Below are 18,703 nucleotides of genomic sequence, written 5' to 3' on the forward strand. Positions count from 1 at the left end.
TATATATATATATATATATATATATATATTAATCTAGAGATTAATTATGATCCATACATAGTTAAAAATAAAATAATTTGATCCAGTGGTGCATATAAATTAAAGAAAAATGTTGAGTATATGGAAAATTGAAATGTACACCTATCATTATTTAAAAATGTAATATGTATATTTATTTGGACAGAGTACATATTTTAATTGCCATTTGTCAGTATATGTAATTGTTAAATAACTAGAGGCAGGACAAAGGCCGAAATTAGTAGTTTAGATTAGATGTGTGTAATGAAATCCAGAGTCTAAGCGTCACTTGTTCCTCTCCATTCATTTGCAGTGGTTTGTAGGTTAGAGTTAGAATAGAATGCAACATAGGAAAAACAATTTGATTTACACTTGCATCTGTCACATGAATGCAATAACAACAACATATGGAAACAATTTGGTTCTCTTGAACGAATGCACGAGGATGCCATCAAATTATTTGTATCCTCAATATTTTTTTGATTCATACAAAACTCGTATTCTTAACAAATTCTCATAATCATCGTTCTAATTTGAATATTAACTATTTCATTATAATTATATCATAATAATAATCAATAATAATGTCGGGAGGAGGAGGAGGCGGTGACGAAAGGCAGCTAGATGTAACTCCTACATGGGCTGTCGCTGCGGTTTGTGCAGTTATTGTTATTATTTCCATATCGTTAGAAAAACTCATACATAAAATCGCAAAGGTATATTTATTTAAACATGTAATGTAACATTTTTATTTTTTGTTTCTTGTGGATCATGTAACGTACCATTGATATTATTTTTTAGGTGTTTGAAGAGAAAAAGAAACATGCTTTGCTAGAAGCTCTTGAAAAGATTAAAGCCGGTAAGGCAACATTTTTGTTCTGAATTATTAATAATAATAATAATATGTTAGTATAAATGTTTTGTTGATGAATTTAATTGGATTGCAGAGCTTATGGTTTTGGGATTTATTTCTTTGCTTTTAACATTTGGGCAAAACTACATATCAAAAGTTTGTATTCCAACGAGGTATTCAAATACTATGTTGCCATGTCTTCCCTTGGATCAACGACAAGCTGGTCATCCAAGTGAGCCGGCACAAACGGGACATGAGCCTCCAACAACGGGACATGAGCCTCCAACAACGGGACATGAGCCTCCAACAACGGAACATGAGCCTCCAACAACAGAACATGAGCCTCCAACAACAGAACATGAGCCTGCACCAACAGAACATGAGCCTCCACCAACGGCACATGAGGCACCGGCCGAGGAGGCTGAGCCGTCTAAAGGCGAACATCATCGCAGACTCTTATCATATGAACGTAGGGTTCTCTCCGGTGGTGGTGGAGGACACGGATGTAAATTGGTAATCTACTTTACTAAAAAATATTATCATACTGAAAAAATGGTTCATTTTCTAGTTTCTACTTACTTAGTAAATTGATTGACAATATTTGTTGAATAATAATAGTTATTGAAATGAATTTAGACTCAACAGTTGAATGTTGGTTTGTTATGTGTAGGGGTACGTGCCTCTTATAGCAGTGAATGGGTTACATCAATTACATATTTTCATTTTCTTCTTGGCAGTCTTCCATGTGATATACAGTGCCATTACAATGACACTTGGTAGAGCAAAGGTTTGTTTATTTTTATTTTTATTTTTATTTAGGGGACTTCAAGAGTTGAAAAATATGCTATTCATTGATAATCTAAGAAGAAACTAACTGTATATATGTATGATAGATTAAAGGATGGAAGGAATGGGAACAGGACCATGTCGTGGATGAAGATGCCTTGAATGGTACGACAGCGTTATATAAATATTTGATGTGTTTTAAGGTTTTTTTTAACATATTTTGTGTAATAACAATTCAGATCCTAGAAGATTCAGACTTACTCATGAGACATCATTTGTGAGGGATCACAACAGTTTTTGGACTAAAACACCTGTTTCCTTCTATTTTGTAAGCAATCATCACTAACAACTCAACTTAATTATGATAATAAGAAACCAATTCTTGAAATAAAATCTTCTTGAACAATTTTCAGGTATGTTTCTTTAGACAATTTTTCAGATCGGTTCGAAGGGCTGATTACTTGACGATGCGACATGGATTTGTTTCTGTTAGTGATTTTATAATGCAATATGAGTATTATTTATGCTTCTAATGTTTGTGTTTTTCACATATATATAAACTTATGTCCTAATTCATTTTTTGTTTATGTTTAGGTCCATTTAGCACCTGGAAGTAAATTTGATTTTCAAAAATATATCAAAAGGTCATTAGAAGATGACTTTAAGGTAGTTGTAGGAATCAGGTAATTTTGACAAATTTGCCAACACTTGGCAACATTAATCATGTCTTTGATCTGTATTTTATTCCTAATCAGTCTCTTGATTTTTATGGTTTCTTTTAATGGATGTTTTTTGGCAGTCCACTACTTTGGGCATCAGTGGTGTTATTTTTGCTTTTAAATGTCCACGGTTTGTCTTTGACCTAATTAACTCTTGATTAGTTTCTTTATTTAGCACTCAAATTCATATTGATTGTTATTATTGCTATAACTTGTTTTCAGGTTGGCATGCTGCATTTTGGGTTTCTTTTCTTCCACTTGTAGTAAGTATCTATCTAGCTTCGGTGTGTGCGCATGTGTGTGCATGAAGAACAATTTACTAGAGTAATTAACTAATTAGTGTAACTAACTTTTATATCTAATACATACATAGTGCAGTACGAATCAAGGGCAATTTTATGAACTAGACCGTAGTATTTAAACACAAAATTTCCACTATAAACTCTAAACTTGAATCATAACAGAAATGTACTGGAGCCGCTTTGCAGTAAAAAACATAGGTACAATTGAACAAACTATGTGTTCAAACATCGTGTTTCTAAAATTTAGGTTTTTAGTATCTATTTTCTTTTGAATCAGAGTTGTTGTTTTAATAGTGTGTGCATTTATGTTTATAGAGAAACAAAGGACTAATAATTGATTTAATTGAAGGTGATTCTAGCTGTTGGAACAAAGCTTCAAGCAATTATAACTCGAATGGCACTTGACATACAAGAAAGACATGCAGTAGTGCAGGGGATTCCTCTTGTACAAGTTTCTGACAAGAATTTTTGGTTTGAATGGCCTCAGTTAGTTCTTTATCTCCTCCATTATGTTCTCTTTCAGGTATACAATTTTCTTCTATTTATAACATTCTATATGATATCATGAATATTAAAATAATTTCTTACAATTTGATGTTTTTCTTTATATGTCCAGAATGCATTTGAGCTGACATTTTTCTGGTGGACATGGGTAATAATAATAATAATAAACATTTGATACTATTGTTTTCTTGTCATGATTGTATGCATTTGTTTATAAAACCTTAAGAACATTTCATTGTGATGCAGTATGAATTTGGTTGGGCATCTTGCTTTTACGAGGATGATAGTTTTATGATTGTGAGAGTTGCTCTTGGGTAAGCAAATAAATTTATGTCAATTTTTTTTACTTATTCGACAAATATTTGTATATCAGTTGTTACACTGTTTGAATTTTGCAGGTTAGGTGCTCAATTTGTTTGCAGCTATATAACACTTCCTCTCTATGCATTAGTGACTCAGGTAAATTGATTTTACAACATTACAAGCTAAAATGATCTTAGAATGAATTAATATAACTAATTTATTGTGATGATATAAATTTCAGATGGGATCGACAATGAAGAGGTCAATATTTGATGAACAAACATCAAAGGCATTGAAAAATTGGCGTAACAAAGCAATGCATAAGAAACCATCAATCAAACGTCCAACTGAAACAAGAACATTAGGTAGTCCAATGGATGATGGGTCACCATTGGATTCTCCATTAACAAATATAAACACAAGTGCAGAAACAGAATTGCAGGAACATGGCACAGCTACCATACTCACTAGTGTGGATAATGACCACTATGATAACCGTGACCTTCTAACTGGACCCTGATTCATTCACACTTTATACATAAATACAATATGTTGAATCAATCAATCAAACTACAAATGCAGGGCTATGGTAATTCATTAAATGTAAATAATAACCCATTTGTGCACCTTGGGTTCAATAGAGTTTGTCTACTAGTAGAATTAGCAAACTACCCTAAGCCATTGCATATATAATTTTGTAGCACCACAGTTCAGATTAGTTGCTATATATATGCTTGTAAACTAATTCATCAACTATAATCCATATTGAATTACACATTTATCAAGTTACATTTTGTTCATATTTACTTAGATTTTTTTTTAAATTATTATATTAATAAGCCTAAAAATAATTTTTAATTTTTATGCAAAAAATAAATAAATACTTTTAATTTGATATAAAATTAGTGTAAGAATTTCTTATTACAGCAATTGTACATTGCAACAATTATAGAGACAATTAGATCTTCATAAATAAAATTATCTCTCTAAATCTAATATTTTCATAGTTGCTACACCCAAATATTGCTTAGTAATAGTATCGAAGTCTAAAATTATATATACATTTTTTATGCAAGATATACATTTTTTTCTTTGCATAAATACATTTTTTTAAATAGATAAATAAATTTATATTACTTATATACAGTGTCACCTGTATTCAAATCATAATAATGATTAAACATTTTTTTTTAATTTGTAGACGAAGTAGTAGCTACAACATAAAATTCACACATAACTACGAAATTTTAAATTTAAATCAATAATATAATATATAATTTAACAATATCAATATTTATTTTAAAAATAACAATGGAGAGAAAAGAAATTGAAAAAATTAAAATAAAGGGCAGATGGGTAATTTTAGCAAGGAGAAAAAAAATTGAAGAATGGATAAGTTAAAAAATAAAGTGAGGTGGTGAAGGTTGTGGCTTGAATTAGCAATGAGTTCTTCTTCATTTTGCAGTTGCAGTTGCAGTAGCAATTCAGTAAGTTGGTTGTTAGTAGAGAAATGTAAAATTGATTACACAAGTTATGCGTTTTCCAATTCTAAGCGAAGAAACATGAGCATGAAACGAAGGGCATTGGCGGTTTCACTTTCTGATGATATTTCTCTATCGAGAAGATCCACCGCGCTTCTTATTTCTTCTTTGCCTTTCACCTTTCTTTTCCTCTCTCCAGCTGAAGCCAGAGACAGACGCAAGAAGAACAACATCCCCATCGACGATTATCTCATTGCCCGTTCGTTTCTCCTTCCAACTTCACTTTTTCATTGTTTCTACAAATATTTTTAGTTATCTCTCTCTTTTTTGTGACAGCTGATGGATTAAAATACTTTGATTTCGTTGAGGGAAAAGGTCCAATTGCTCAAAAAGGTTCAACTGTTCAGGTTTGTTCACTTTTTGATAGTGGAAGTTGTTAATTCTTTTCTTCCAGATTTCTTAATTACTCTTCATGTCTTCTTCTTCATTACAGGTTCACTTTGATTGTTTGTATCGCGGAATTACAGCCATTTCAAGTCGGGAATCTAAACTCCTTGCTGGAAATCGTGCTATTGCTCAGGTTCCAATTAGTTAGCTTATCATATACTATTAGCAATGCAAGTTGATTAGTGGTTCACTTTGATTGTTTGTGTCAGATCAATGCAAGTTGCAAATATAAGCTACTAATATTAGCTTTTCATATAATAGATTAGTTAGTTTGCTTATCATTAATCTTCTACTTCTAACTGTTAGTTGTTATTAGTTTGTTTAAACCATTATTGATTGTTAGCTTATCATATAATAGATTAGTTAAATAATGTTGAGTTCTGTGTCCAAAGTCATATTTCTTATATACTTTAGTGATCTCTTGCCTAGAAAGAAAGAAAGAATGATGGTTGTTTTAAGCTTTACTTGATTGTGCTGAATGCTGATGAATACCTGTTTTATGCTCTTGAAAGCCATATGAATTCAAGGTGGGAGCTCAACCTGGAAAGGAAAGGAAGCGCGAATTTGTAGACAACCCAAATGGTTTATTCTCCGCACAAGCAGCACCAAAACCTCCATCGGCAATGTACACAATAGTTGAAGGAATGCGAGTTGGTGGAAAGGTGAATATTGAAATACATCCCTTCATTTTGTTGTAGTGTGTCATCTATTGTTTTTATTACCTAAGTCCTGACTTTTGTTGTTCTTTGAAATGATGGTTGCAGCGAACTGTGATCGTTCCTCCTGAAAAAGGGTATGGAAAAAAGGGAATGAATGAGATTCCGGTAAACAACTGTTTTTTTCATCTCATTTTTTTCAATATTGATGCTAATTTAACTTATATTCTGTTGTTCTTTGTTGATCTGATGTCTTTTTCTCGTGAATCTATGTATTCTAACGAAACATTCACTTAGGACAAGTGCCTTATAGGAGAAGCATGATCATGAAATTGACATTTCACCTGTAACTCGTTGTTGATTGGATAAAAGTTATGGACAATGAGCTTAGAAAACACTCCTTTTGTTTCTATCCACAAGTTTAAAATCACATTCTATATCACTATCCTTTAATTTTTTTACGACAACGAGTCAATGACAAACCTACAACCTGAGCTTGTTAAATTGTTTATGTTGTTGCAGCCTGGAGCTACATTTGAACTAAATATTGAACTTTTGCAAGTGACATCTACCTGAAGAGTGAGCTTGAGTTGATTCTTTTGAAGTACTTGATAATTTAACTAAAGAATCTGTACCATATGAGGCTACAAAAAGGCCTACGGCTATTCTTTTCCCATTGACCTTTTATTTCCATTCTTGTAGTCATCTCAGTATATATTTGGATCACTTGTTTTGTATATTATAAATTATAGAAGCTTCAGTTTTGACTTTTTGATTGTATTTACATCCTGCCCCAATGTCTAATGCTCACAGATAATTATCATGACATCTACGTACTACTCACAGATATTCTTTCTTGTCGGGATAACCTTGACCTGAGTTGGTTCCAATCAAATTCTGTAATTGTTATCTAGTATATGGTGTCATTGGTTAGACCTAGTTGAAATGGTTGTCTTTGAAAACAAGAAGAGCTAACAATATGCTCTACACTTTCTTTCCAATACATGAACCATTGATCACTTATGAATCAGTTAAATGGTCAATTCGTGTTGGTTTATTATTTTGATGACCATGTATATAAAATGCTATATATTATAATTTAGACATTTGCAAGTTTATAATTTTATGGTTGCTATTTACTTATAAAGATAAAGTATAGATTGATAAAATAAAATAAAAATGAAGTATTATGATAAATTATCAATCGATTTTTGAATTGCATGAAATTTACTAGACTTTGTCTACTTATTGAGAAATTTTTTATTTAAAATTTTTTGTTTATTATTTTATAGAAAAGGTGTTGAATGTGTGTTCAAAGAAAAAAAAAGTGTTGAATGTGTGAACATGTTAAATTTTATACATGATGTATAAAAATTACTGTGTATTATATAAATGAATAAATAAATAAATAAAACTCTTTGTGTGTGTATAAAGATTAATTATAGTATTGAAAACAAAAGTTAATTATATGCGAAGGATTGATAACAATGACACCATCCACTAGAACTAATCTATCTTAAAACTAGTGTACAGTTTTGTGCGGAGATTTATAGTAGGTTAAAAATTTGAATCGATTGTTTTGTGTATTTATTTACAATGTTGATATGATATTTTTACAAAATTTTGAAATTCCATACTTTTCAATATTTTTTATATTGAATTCGACTTAAACTCCAAATCATTTAATTAGAAGATGAAAATCCATCAATTTAAGTAAAGGAAAATTGATATATAAACATGAATTTAAAAATTGTAAAAATTAAATTGGAGAAAAACTCTAAAGGACAAGCCAACATTTCAAGAAAAAAAAGTTTAGTTTAGTTTTCTAATAGCCGATATTAATGAATTAAATTATAAGCAAAAGTTTTTTTTTTTTTTGAAAAATCAAAAGCTGAATTTAATACATTTAAAAAAAAATCTAAAATTAATTACAATGGTGCAAAATGGTAAATGACACGCCAACATTCGAACAAGAAAGAAAACAAAGTAGCAGTGAGTAACTATAGTTTGCAATAGCTGTGCTCTTTGGTTCAGTGAGTAAAGAGCGTTTTGATTCATTGTGCTGTGAATGAGTTGAAGCATCAGCAGAATATGATGACGAGGTTGAATCTGTTTCTCTTTACATTTACCATTCTATCCTCGCATTTGCTCTCCGCCTCCGCCTCCGATCTGATCCTCACCAAGGTTGACCGTCGTGTAAGTCTTCTCATTCCTTTCATTTTATCTTTTAGGGTTTCGATCTCCGCTTTTCCATTTCCAACGATTTCGGTTTCAGAATTCCAGAACTAACCAATACCGCTTCACTTCATTTCCTCCGATCTACAATTTTTCAATAATTCTACATTGGTTATATAATTTTCATGCCGATTTCAATTGAAAGCATAGAAATCTGCATTTATCCATGTTTATTATTTATCGCTGCTGGTATATGCTTCTTCTGATTGTCGTTTCCCTATGTTTTTGCAGATTGATCTGTCGTCGCAAATTGTCCGCACCACTACTACACTCAAGGTGCTCAAAATATCATTCATCTTCGTATCTATATATTTTATAATTATTTATTGATTTTTTTATGGATGCTACTTGTCTCCAAAACTTTGTAACTTTTATTTACTAATGCATCTCATTTCTACTAAATCATAAAATACAAGGACACGGTAAGGGCCTGTTTGGATTGACTTATTAGAGCTTATCTAATGACATTTGTGAGATTCTATGGGGAGAACTTATATAAACAACAAATAACATGTCTATAAGCTGTTTTCAGTTTATTTATATTAGTTCTCTAGGATAGTTTATGAAAACAACTTATAGCTTATATGAAAACAATTTAACTTTATTTTATCTTTTGTTGTAGAAATAGCTTATAGATAAGCACTTATATGATAAACTTTTATGCTATTAGTGCTGAATTAAGTTGTTTATCTAAATAGAGCCTAAGTAGTTGGAAACCTAAGCTTCCAGGAGAAATACATCATAAACTTTAGTTTAAAAATTTGGCAGAATAATAAGTTCATTTTCAATGTCTGTCTTTCACTCTTGTGCAAATGAGAGGTTTATATTTGAAAGTATAACTGTTGTGAGAGCCGCTTACTTAATATAATTATTTTTCGTGTGTCTTATATCTTATTTCCTATCATATTTTGATTTAGTTTTCTTTCTTCTTCTTATTAACTTCCTTAACTTTTACTTCATGTCCGTGTTTTTAAAGGTGGAGAATACAGGATCTGATATAGTTTCAGAAATCTTGTTGTCCTTTCCTGAGAACCATGTAAATCACTTGGCACACTTGACAGCAACCCTTAATGAAGGAAGGGGAAAGGCGAAAACGTCTTCTGGTGTTGGTTTACCTGTTGAAGTTGTCCACCCTAAAGGCGTTCCCCCTAAATTGACAATTTACTCCGTAACTTTACCTAAAGGCCTTGGGAAGGGAGATAGTTTGACGTTGGATGTCTTGGCCGTTTTTTCCCACATATTGAAACCATTTCCAGAGAAAATTACTCAAGCTGACATCCAGCTTCTGCTGTTTCAAGAGAGTGCATACTATATTTCTCCTTATGCTGTAAAGGTCCAATCACTCACTGTTAAATTACCTGATGCAAGAGTAGAGTCCTACACAAAACTGGAAGATACAAAACTTCAGGGATCTGAATTGAAATATGGTGCATATGAGAATCTTCCTCCATTCTCATACTTGCCAATAGTTATCCACTTTGAGAATAATCAACCCTTTGCCGTTGCTAAAGAGTTGGTGCGGGAGATTGAGATATCCCATTGGGGCAATGTGCAGATCACAGAGCATTATAATCTTGTTCATGGCGGCGCTCAGAGCAAAGGAGAATTTTCAAGGTGACCTTGTTTCCGTGAATCTGAGTTATTTGTAATGTTAGCTTGTCACGAAATAATTATTTTTTTTCTGCTGCAGGCTTGACTATCAGGCCAGGCCATATGTAAGAGGAGCATCAGCCTTTAGGCGTCTTGTTGCAAAGCTACCCCCAAGAGCTCATTCTGTTTACTACAGGGATGAAATCGGCAACATTTCCACTTCTAGTTTATGGGGTGACTCAAAAAAGGTAGATATTGTCCCATTTGATTAATGTTTAGTCATAAATATTGTTTCTAGCATTTGCTAAAATAGTAATTCTTTGAAAAATCACAGACAGAACTGGTGATCGAACCTAGGTACCCAATTTTTGGTGGCTGGAAAACTGCTTTTACCATTGGATATGGGTTGCCACTTAAGGACTTTTTATTTGGATTGGATGGCAAGCGCTTCCTTAATATCTCTTTTGGTTCCCCTATTAATGAGTTGGTGATTGACACTCTTATTGTGAAGGTGAGTGAGATTATTTTATCTTGTCAATACATATTTTTCTCTCTTTTCATTTTTGTTGGTTGCAAACTTTGGAGAATTTGTAAATGTACGTTATACAACATCACATTTTACCACTAATAATTAATTTATATAAATGTTAATTTTTTAGCTGTCCATGATTAAGTTGAGAATATAAGTCCAAACTCTAACTATTTTGTACAAGTAACCACTTGTTGATGCAAGAATTGTTAATCGTTCCTAAATTCGAAATATACCTAGGATTCGTTTTTGTACAATTTTTCTTGCTTTTCTTTGGTTGTTCTCATTGAAATATATGGTGTATCCATGACTCAGTATTACATCCTCCTGGTGCTTGCAACTTTCAGGTTGTTTTGCCAGAGGGTTCAAAAGATATTTCAGCATCTGTTCCATTTCCTGTGAAACAAAGACAGGAGGTATTACTATTTTGACAACTTCTTCCAAAATATAGCTCATAGATATCTCTGCCATTCCCTTGTTTAGGTTTTACAGTCCATCCTAATAATTGTTGCAGACGAAGTTTTCCCACTTGGATATTGCTGGTAGACCTGTTGTTGTGCTGGAGAAGAACGATGCTGTGCCTGAGCATAATGAGCATTTTCAGGTATTACTGTTGCATCGATTAGGAAGCTAAAATTGCTGAATTTGAACTAGTGAGCCACCTACAATATAAAATGCATTGTTAACTTGATATGATCCACAAGCATCTTGTTTGTAAGAATGACATTAGCACGGTTCAGATTCTGAAGAACGTGACTAAAGGTGACATACTCCTAAATTTTTATTACAAGAAATGGAATATTAGTATCCTGAATTTCATGTATTGGTCGCATTATTGAATTGGGTGCTCACTACTGATATATTTTTATATTTGGATTTTTTTTTCTATTGGAGAAAATAGTCCCAAGTTGAAAGGAAGTAAGGCCTGAAAATAGTACCTTTCCCTTACAAACCGATTTTGTAAGGATGATTTGGTTTCGATATAAAAAACATAATAAAGTATAAGAGTCTATCCATTTAGACCACCCGCCTAATTATCCATGCACAAAGACCAGCAGTGCAGGACATGAGGTGTATTGAGAATATCAAAATCCCATATAAAAAGATGTGAGGTGTATTGAGAATATCAAAGTCCCATAACAAAAAGAGATAAGGCCTCAAAATAGTTTTATAAAGATGAGGCACCCCTCACCTTGTAAGTAGATTTTGTTAGGATGAGTTAGACTGACTCAATATAATTTTTTTTTTAATACTTTCACACTTAAAAGACTTATTTTCATTTTTCTAGTATAATTCGTCGGCCCATCCAAATATGAAATAAGGGTTGGAGATATTGCTAGACACGAGAGCTAGAGAAAAGAGAAACTGTGACTTGATCACAGGGTGATTTCTAATTTATGATATAGTATTTGTTAGGTGTACTGCTTACTGATTACTATTGCCTATATTGCAGGTCTATTATAAGTTCAACTGCCTTTCTATGCTTAGGGAGCCATTGATGTTGATTTCCGGGTTTTTCTTTCTATTTGTTGCTTCCATTGTCTACATGCACGCAGACTTGTCAATCTCCAAGTCTTCTGCATCTTATTTGGCAAAGATCCAATGGGAAGAGGTAATCAACTGGTGTCATTTACAAAATCTAGGATTTGTAATTGATTATGGTACTTATACATTACACTTTTGTTTCATCATTCAGGTTCAAGCAACTGTTCGTCAGGTCCATAATATCATTAGCCGTTGCTTAACTACACATGACAAGCTAGAAGCATCGTTGCATGATCTTTCTAGGACAGGAGATGTTCAAGCATGTAAAGCAACCCGAAAATCAGTTGATAGTTCGTTGAAAGAGCTCACGAAAGAGTTGAAATCACCAGTGGCATTTTTGCAGTCTTCTCCACAAGCCGCTCAAATATTACCCAAGGTAATGATGGAATTTTTTTAAAATTAATGATAAAGTAGAAATACTTTCTTCCACCTAGAATTTCCCTCTTGATTTATAGTTCCATAATTTATCTTTTGGTTTTTCAGGTGGAGGAGGTCATTGTTAAGGAGAGAGATTTGCAGGAGAAGCTTATGGCAAAACACTCTACTGTTGTAGACTGTTATGAGAAGAAGTTAGGAGGAAGGGAAATTGAGAATCGGGTTGCCTTACATCACCAGAAAATTGCAGCTTTGAGACTAGAGATTGACGATATTATGGACTTGATTGATGAGATATGATAGATGACTATGCTGCTCGAGTCGAGATGATAACGTGCTCCCATTTTGACCTTGCTTTACATGATTTAGATCAGATTTTTTTTGCGGTTTGATACTTGTGCTGTGCGGGTGAGAACTTTGTTGCAGTCTATTGTGTACTAGTAGTAACTCGTAATATTATATGATAATTTGAGCATAATTATACCTAGAACTAGAATATGGATTACACCAATGAGAGTTGAGTCTAATGGAAAGTTTAGCCTCCTACAACGATGCAAACTAGTGTTTGGATCCTGTTAGTATAGGTGCTCATATTTAGTCTCACACAACGCTTCAAAGACCATCTTATTCATCACTAGATTTTCTTATATATAATAAATGCCAATTTCCAAAGCAGCTAATCTAGTAACAAAAACACCCACGATATAATAATACAGACGCCCAACACCAGATTAAGACCTTGATATAATTATACTATTTTAATCATTAGTCACCTGTAATACAACACCATATTAAGACCTTGATATACTTTTGTTTTTTTTTTCCCAAACAATCGTATACTATTTTGATTTACACGATTCAGTCATTTACAGGACATTTTAAAATATTGATTTATATTTTAAATAGTGCACTATACATTAAAATCAAGTGTTGCGATCACTTAGTTTTAATAATATATATTATTAATAACTAGTCATTGTTTTATATCTGAATTTTTTTTTAATTATCTTGGAATTTTTAAGGTAACTATAGCTATCGTAGTTATTAATTAAGTAAAATGATCTTAGTTTTAATGTTGAATATCTTTTGCATAATAATTGAACATTTAAAACATTTTCATATATGTATTGTTTTTTCAAAATCATTTTAACTTATAAAATTTATATGAAAAAGACGTTCAGATATTTAAATGTTTTAGTTAATTAATAGTTATCTTAGTTTAATATCTTAAATTTATCTTAATTTAACTAGTCATTGTTTAATATATGAACGTCTTTTGTTTTTAAAATTATCTAAGTAATTATTATAATTATCTTAATTTTTTATTTATAAAATTTATATTGAACATTTTTTAAATAATAATTGAATAAATATAATTTTTCTATAACTAAAAAGAATTAGAGGCAGAAGGATATTTGTATGTATAGGTGTTGTGAAATAGTTTTACATAAAGGTAAAATTAGATATCGCCATTTTTTTTATTTTAGTATATAATAATATTGTGAGTTTCTATTTCTGTTTTCTATATTCTCAAATACTCATTTGAATTTGAATTGATCAATTTAAAAATATAAAAAAATATTTTTGAATTGATTAATCCAACTAAAATTTTGGGGTTTTAAAAAAAAAATGCATCATGTGTAGAATAAAATGGGAGAAAAGCTTTTTTTTTTTTCACCCGCAAGTCTCCTAAAAAATCCCTAAAATTTTGTTCATATTGATTGATCGGAAAGTGCATTTTACATTTGACCAAAATATTTGTGTGTATTTGAGAATACTAGTGGTGGTACGAGAAGAAACACACAAATAAGAGTGAATAAAGTTGGGCCTATACAAAATGGTATGCAAGAGGCCCATCTACAGGAAGAATAGGACGTAGTTCTAGGGCTGTGTAATATCAAGAAATTAAAATTCGGAGAAAAGATAATTCATTTTTAGTTTTATCTTCTTCCAAAATGGAGACTTCTCTTAGATATGGAGGAGATTCCAAATCCTTAAGAATCCACGCCAAGGAAAAACTTCGAATCGACACCAATACCTTCTTCCAGGTATTAATTAATCACTAATCACTAATCACTAATCACATCTTTCTCTAATTCATTCAACACAACACACTCATCATTCATTTTCTCTTCTTTTTTTGTTATCATCCCAATTTACAAGTTGCGCGGAGAACTTGACACACGAATTGGACAACCAAGTACTCTCAGTGCCCTCATTAGACATTTCTATCCAAATGTATGTTATTATCTCTTCATTTTCCTCTTTCTTTCTTTTCATTCATTATTAATACTTGTTGAGATATTATTTTAGTTATCAGCAACACTTGGTGTTGGAGTCAGATATGATAAACACGACAAGTTACGTTATACTGTTCTTGCTAAGAAAACATTTCCTGTCACTATGGATGGTCTTGTCAATTTCAAAATTAAGGGAGGTTGTGATGTTGACAAAGATTTTAAAGAGGTAAACAATGTTTTCATTTCTATTCCGTTTTCTGTTACACTGTGTTGGAATTAGTCTTTCTAATGCAATGCTGAATCATTTTATTTTATCAATTTTTCTAGAGGAAATCTAAAGGAGGGGCCGAGTTTTCGTGGAGTGTTTTCAATTTTCAGAAGGACCAAGATGTCAGACTCAGACTTGGTTATGAAATATTTGAACAGGTTTCAGTTGTTTTCTCTCTCAATTGCAATTTGCAAAATTTATTACTGTTGTGTTGTGCATATGACCCTGAGTGAGGAGGATTTTCTCTGTTTATCCATATAAATGGATATCTCCATTACTGATGTTTTGTGTGTATACATGCTTGTAAAGACATATAACCTTTTTTACCCTCAGCTATCTCGGCTTCACGTTATAGGGCTGTAGTCATTAGATTGTATAGATATCAGGGCATCTCCACTGATACAACCGATTTAGAGTTCTTTACTTTTAGCGGATCCTATACTACAATGCCATTTCAGTTTTAAGAACTTAAACAACTTTCACTATTACGGTACAACTCTTTCAGAACTTGTAATGGATTATACAAGTTATCCTACATATTTTTAGAATGGTTTGGATAAGAATGGTTCTTACACATGGTAGTCACATTATCCTCTTCTGATGGTGGAACTTTTAAGAACCAATTCTTACCTTTAAGAATTGGCATTGGAGATGGCTCAGTTTGTTTTTTGCTCAAGTGTGTTCGTCGTGAAAATATGATGGTGTCAAGACTCAGCGGCTTAGGTTATTAGCACCCATCCTTGTCGATGGTACACAGATGAATTGGAGGGATTAAATATACAGGAAAAGAAAACCAAAGGAAAGTGAGAATGTTATTGTCTTTTGGCATCTTGTCTTTTACCCCTTTTTGTTTTATTGCATTCTCTATCTCGATATTGTTATTTTTGGTTTAGGGTTGCGTCTCTTCTGTGTATGAGTCATAAGTGAGTTGGTTATAGATTGAACTGTTGTGGGCAGGGGCGGATCTTCTTGGGGGCAGGAGGTGGCCATGGCCACCCCAAAATTTAATATTCTATATAGATAGATATACTCACAATGATATTTATGTATTGTATATATCATTTGTTTCACGATATTACATGAATGTCACATTGGTGCAGTGGTGAAGGCGCCTTTGACATATAAACAAACAGTCATGGGTTCGAGTATCTGCCTCAGCATGTTTTGTTTTATTTTAGTGATTTATATTTGACGAAAAAGGTAGAGTTAGGATTTGAACCCAAGCACGTTAATTACTCTTAAAGCTAAAATTACCACTCACCAACAAAAGTTCTAAAACTTACATTGAAAAGGTTTATATATAGTCTATTTGTAATTGGCCCCCTCAATGGTCGTGGGGTACAAGTAACTACCAAATATAGATTTTGGCTAACTCGAAAAAATGTTCTATTGACAAATAGAAATTTTAGATTCAATGTGTGTTAATGCTATAGTCATGTCCAATATCTATATTTAACGACATGAGCATTGCAATTAATGGAGGCAAGTCTTTTGGGAGTGGAAACTGGAAAGTGTTGGTTTTGACCAGGATTTAATTTTGACAGATGAGTCGGTCGGTGCAGCAGTTAAGTAAAAAAGTTAATTAGTTAATGAGGTAGTTAAACTACTATAATATGTTGTTGATTTTTCATCTGTTGCCAATTTTTTGGAATTAAGAAGTTAGCAGAATCTCTAAAGATGCAGCTGATCATTTCACCGAATATTTTGATGATTTAGTTCAATGTTCCTTACTCTAATTTTGCCATGCTATAGTTTTTTCATGTTATCTCTCCTTAATACTGAATTCTATCTTAAACCACTTGTTTCAGGTTCCTTATCTGCAGATTAGGGAGAATAATTGGACATTTAATGCAGATTACAAAGGTAGATGGAATGTGAGATATGACTTATGAGAATAGCAGATCGTTTTTTCTGTAGACATGTTCTGCTTATCATTTTTTCCTAGACATGTTATGTATTTCACCCCAACCCTTAGCCTCACCCAAGAAAAGGGACCATGCATACATTTAAATTCGGTCCTTAAAGTGAAGTGCCATACAGTTGAAAATAAATCTGCATGATTTAATATTTGATTTGATAATATATATTAAAATTCTTACAAGAAAATCATGTGTATGAATTAAACTATGTATACTAGACTAGATGCAACAAACAATTAAGACTTTAATTCGAAATGATACGCTCAAGTGGTTAAGATATCCGAAGGAGTTTGAGAATGTCCAAAAATACTATGATACCACAATGCGTAACTGGTATTTAAGCATTGTTTGTGGATGTCACAAAAGTCTCGTGTGTGCTTAAAGTCAAGTTCGTGTGTGCATCCTTGGTGTGAGGCAGCAGTTAAAGAAATGCAAATGGGCTGACTATTATTTATATTTCATTTATATAGAATCTTTGCATCTAAAATTAATTGCACCAAAAATTTGAGAATATGATCCATTGCTATAACAGAAAATATTATTACTTGTTTGCCCCGAATCTATTTTCTAATGAAGCATCACATCAATGAATAATTTAGTTATATGTAGTTGGGTTAGTTAGAAGATAGGTGAGTTAGATATAGATGGTTGTTAGCTTAATTAATTGCCTTTGTTTATCATATTAAAAATTAGGTTTCTTTTATTCTCATTTTCAAACTTTTTGTTAACTGCAATGAAGAGTTCATGAGTTTTTGTATAAACACTATTTTCTTATTTTGTTTGACAAGAAACCTCTCATTTATCCATGAGATACAATATCCAACACTATACAGTTTGTATATTACAGATTGAAACGTTTCACTCCAAACTAAAGCATATTTTACCAAGCATTGAGTAGTCTGGTTGTCCAATCTTACACTATATGAGAAATAAATCATACGAAATTGAGGCTATTTTGTAGCTACCTGCTCCATCCTTTTCTTCAGATCAAGTGTCACTGTGACCAACTACTTTGTGTCCCAATCATGTTGCGTTTTTGTTTTCTTTATCTTTATTGGACTCGATCTAAACAAAAGTGAATTTAATTACTATGAATTTGTTGTGCAAAAATAAATTTATAGGTGTTCAATCATATCCTATCATCTAGATTTTTTTAAAGCAAAAACCAAGAAAGTGTAAAGATATCACTATGATTAATAACATTTCAACTGTATTATCAATACGTTAATAAACAAACATTTACAGCACCCGATAAATTTGTTAATAAAAATAAAAATAAAATAAATAAAAAATAAAAAACAGGGGAGAGGGGATAAGAATACTTAAGCATGGTTTCATAAAAATATGCAATTGTATATAATATTATAAAAATATATATACTGTATGTGTACAATTATTAGATATGGGACTTATAAAGATAAGGATTTAATTTGCAATGATGTAATATTTCTTTATACATACACCCAATCGTGTTTCATTATATAATTTTTTATTAAAATATTTTTATGAATTAAAATAAAAAGTGACATTATGTTATGATTGAATAATGTGGAATTATTTTACTAAAAGATTGAATTATATGCATATTTAAAAAAAGTTTTACACTATCATTCTACAATGTATAACAATTCATATTTAATGAAGTTGTAGATAAAGTTGTCAGCCGCCAAGTAGTTCAAGAAAAAAAAAAAAAAAACAACGCTTACAATATGATTGGTAAGATAAAAGCAAGATTTTTTTTTACATGCTAGATTTGTTTGAAAAAGTGAAGCGATTATAAAAGTAATTTTCTATCAAAATAAGTAATAAAGTATTGTATCCAAAAAAAAAATAAAGTGTCATATTAATAAATATCTCAAAAGTATTTGTTAAAAAAACTAAATAAACAAAAGACACAAACAAAAGAAAAAAATCAAAATTTAAAATTTTAGTA

General features: G+C 31.6%; 4 protein-coding genes across 5 annotated transcripts; all 4 read left to right on the forward strand.

Moving 5' to 3' along the window:
• The first annotated feature begins 236 nt into the window (after positions 1–236).
• On the forward strand, positions 237–4,266 carry LOC101503406 (MLO-like protein 9). Its single transcript, XM_004500784.4, has 15 exons — positions 237–734; positions 820–877; positions 966–1,384; positions 1,542–1,658; positions 1,765–1,822; positions 1,897–1,985; positions 2,071–2,145; positions 2,252–2,340; positions 2,457–2,506; positions 2,599–2,639; positions 3,028–3,201; positions 3,295–3,330; positions 3,429–3,496; positions 3,581–3,641; positions 3,727–4,266. The coding sequence occupies exons 1-15, from the start codon at positions 603–605 to the stop codon at positions 4,003–4,005; spliced, it is 1,746 nt and encodes a 581-aa protein (XP_004500841.1). The 5' UTR covers positions 237–602; the 3' UTR covers positions 4,006–4,266.
• Positions 4,267–4,896: 630 nt separating this feature from the next.
• On the forward strand, positions 4,897–6,895 carry LOC101502879 (peptidyl-prolyl cis-trans isomerase FKBP18, chloroplastic). Of its 2 annotated transcripts, none has more exons than XM_073368560.1 (6): positions 4,897–5,225; positions 5,303–5,373; positions 5,460–5,546; positions 5,926–6,075; positions 6,178–6,237; positions 6,367–6,568. In XM_073368560.1, exons 1-6 carry the CDS (start codon positions 4,928–4,930, stop codon positions 6,391–6,393), a joined length of 693 nt encoding a protein of 230 aa, XP_073224661.1. In that variant the 5' UTR covers positions 4,897–4,927; the 3' UTR covers positions 6,394–6,568. The 2 variants fall into 2 exon arrangements, with proteins under 2 accessions (XP_073224661.1, XP_004500840.1); XM_004500783.4 differs by lacking the exon at positions 6,367–6,568 and adding an exon at positions 6,592–6,895 and having other exon boundaries at positions 4,898–5,225.
• A 1,135-nt stretch (positions 6,896–8,030) lies between these two features.
• Positions 8,031–12,895, forward strand: LOC101502563 (dolichyl-diphosphooligosaccharide--protein glycosyltransferase subunit 1A). The gene is made up of 10 exons (XM_004500781.4): positions 8,031–8,265; positions 8,536–8,580; positions 9,281–9,918; positions 9,995–10,142; positions 10,229–10,405; positions 10,771–10,839; positions 10,938–11,027; positions 11,877–12,035; positions 12,120–12,344; positions 12,452–12,895. The coding sequence occupies exons 1-10, from the start codon at positions 8,161–8,163 to the stop codon at positions 12,641–12,643; spliced, it is 1,848 nt and encodes a 615-aa protein (XP_004500838.1). The 5' UTR covers positions 8,031–8,160; the 3' UTR covers positions 12,644–12,895.
• A 1,336-nt stretch (positions 12,896–14,231) lies between these two features.
• On the forward strand, positions 14,232–16,918 carry LOC101502247 (outer envelope pore protein 21, chloroplastic). The gene is made up of 5 exons (XM_004500780.4): positions 14,232–14,391; positions 14,507–14,581; positions 14,657–14,809; positions 14,911–15,009; positions 16,660–16,918. Exons 1-5 carry the CDS (start codon positions 14,299–14,301, stop codon positions 16,741–16,743), a joined length of 504 nt encoding a protein of 167 aa, XP_004500837.1. The 5' UTR covers positions 14,232–14,298; the 3' UTR covers positions 16,744–16,918.
• Positions 16,919–18,703: the final 1,785 nt, after the last annotated feature.

This window comes from Cicer arietinum, chromosome 5 (genome assembly GCF_000331145.2).
Source record: "Cicer arietinum cultivar CDC Frontier isolate Library 1 chromosome 5, Cicar.CDCFrontier_v2.0, whole genome shotgun sequence".
Classification (NCBI taxonomy): Eukaryota; Viridiplantae; Streptophyta; class Magnoliopsida; order Fabales; family Fabaceae; genus Cicer; species Cicer arietinum.

Bases quoted from the DNA above. Each gene is read 5' to 3' on its own strand.
- LOC101502247 (XM_004500780.4), top strand. From the start codon at position 14,299: ATGGAGACTTCTCTTAGATATGGAGGAGATTCCAAATCCTTAAGAATC. The intron at 14,582-14,656 runs GTATGTTATTAT...ATATTATTTTAG, and splicing joins TTAGACATTTCTATCCAAAT to TTATCAGCAACACTTGGTGT. The intron at 14,810-14,910 runs GTAAACAATGTT...CAATTTTTCTAG, and splicing joins TTGACAAAGATTTTAAAGAG to AGGAAATCTAAAGGAGGGGC.
- LOC101503406 (XM_004500784.4), top strand. From the start codon at position 603: ATGTCGGGAGGAGGAGGAGGCGGTGACGAAAGGCAGCTAGATGTAACT. The intron at 1,986-2,070 runs GTAAGCAATCAT...AACAATTTTCAG, and splicing joins CACCTGTTTCCTTCTATTTT to GTATGTTTCTTTAGACAATT. The intron at 2,507-2,598 runs GTTTGTCTTTGA...ACTTGTTTTCAG, and splicing joins TTTGCTTTTAAATGTCCACG to GTTGGCATGCTGCATTTTGG.
- LOC101502563 (XM_004500781.4), top strand. From the start codon at position 8,161: ATGATGACGAGGTTGAATCTGTTTCTCTTTACATTTACCATTCTATCC. The intron at 9,919-9,994 runs GTGACCTTGTTT...TTTCTGCTGCAG, and splicing joins AGCAAAGGAGAATTTTCAAG to GCTTGACTATCAGGCCAGGC. The intron at 10,406-10,770 runs GTGAGTGAGATT...TGCAACTTTCAG, and splicing joins TTGACACTCTTATTGTGAAG to GTTGTTTTGCCAGAGGGTTC.
- LOC101502879 (XM_004500783.4), top strand. From the start codon at position 4,928: ATGAGTTCTTCTTCATTTTGCAGTTGCAGTTGCAGTAGCAATTCAGTA. The intron at 5,374-5,459 runs GTTTGTTCACTT...TCTTCATTACAG, and splicing joins AAAAAGGTTCAACTGTTCAG to GTTCACTTTGATTGTTTGTA. The intron at 6,238-6,591 runs GTAAACAACTGT...ATGTTGTTGCAG, and splicing joins AGGGAATGAATGAGATTCCG to CCTGGAGCTACATTTGAACT.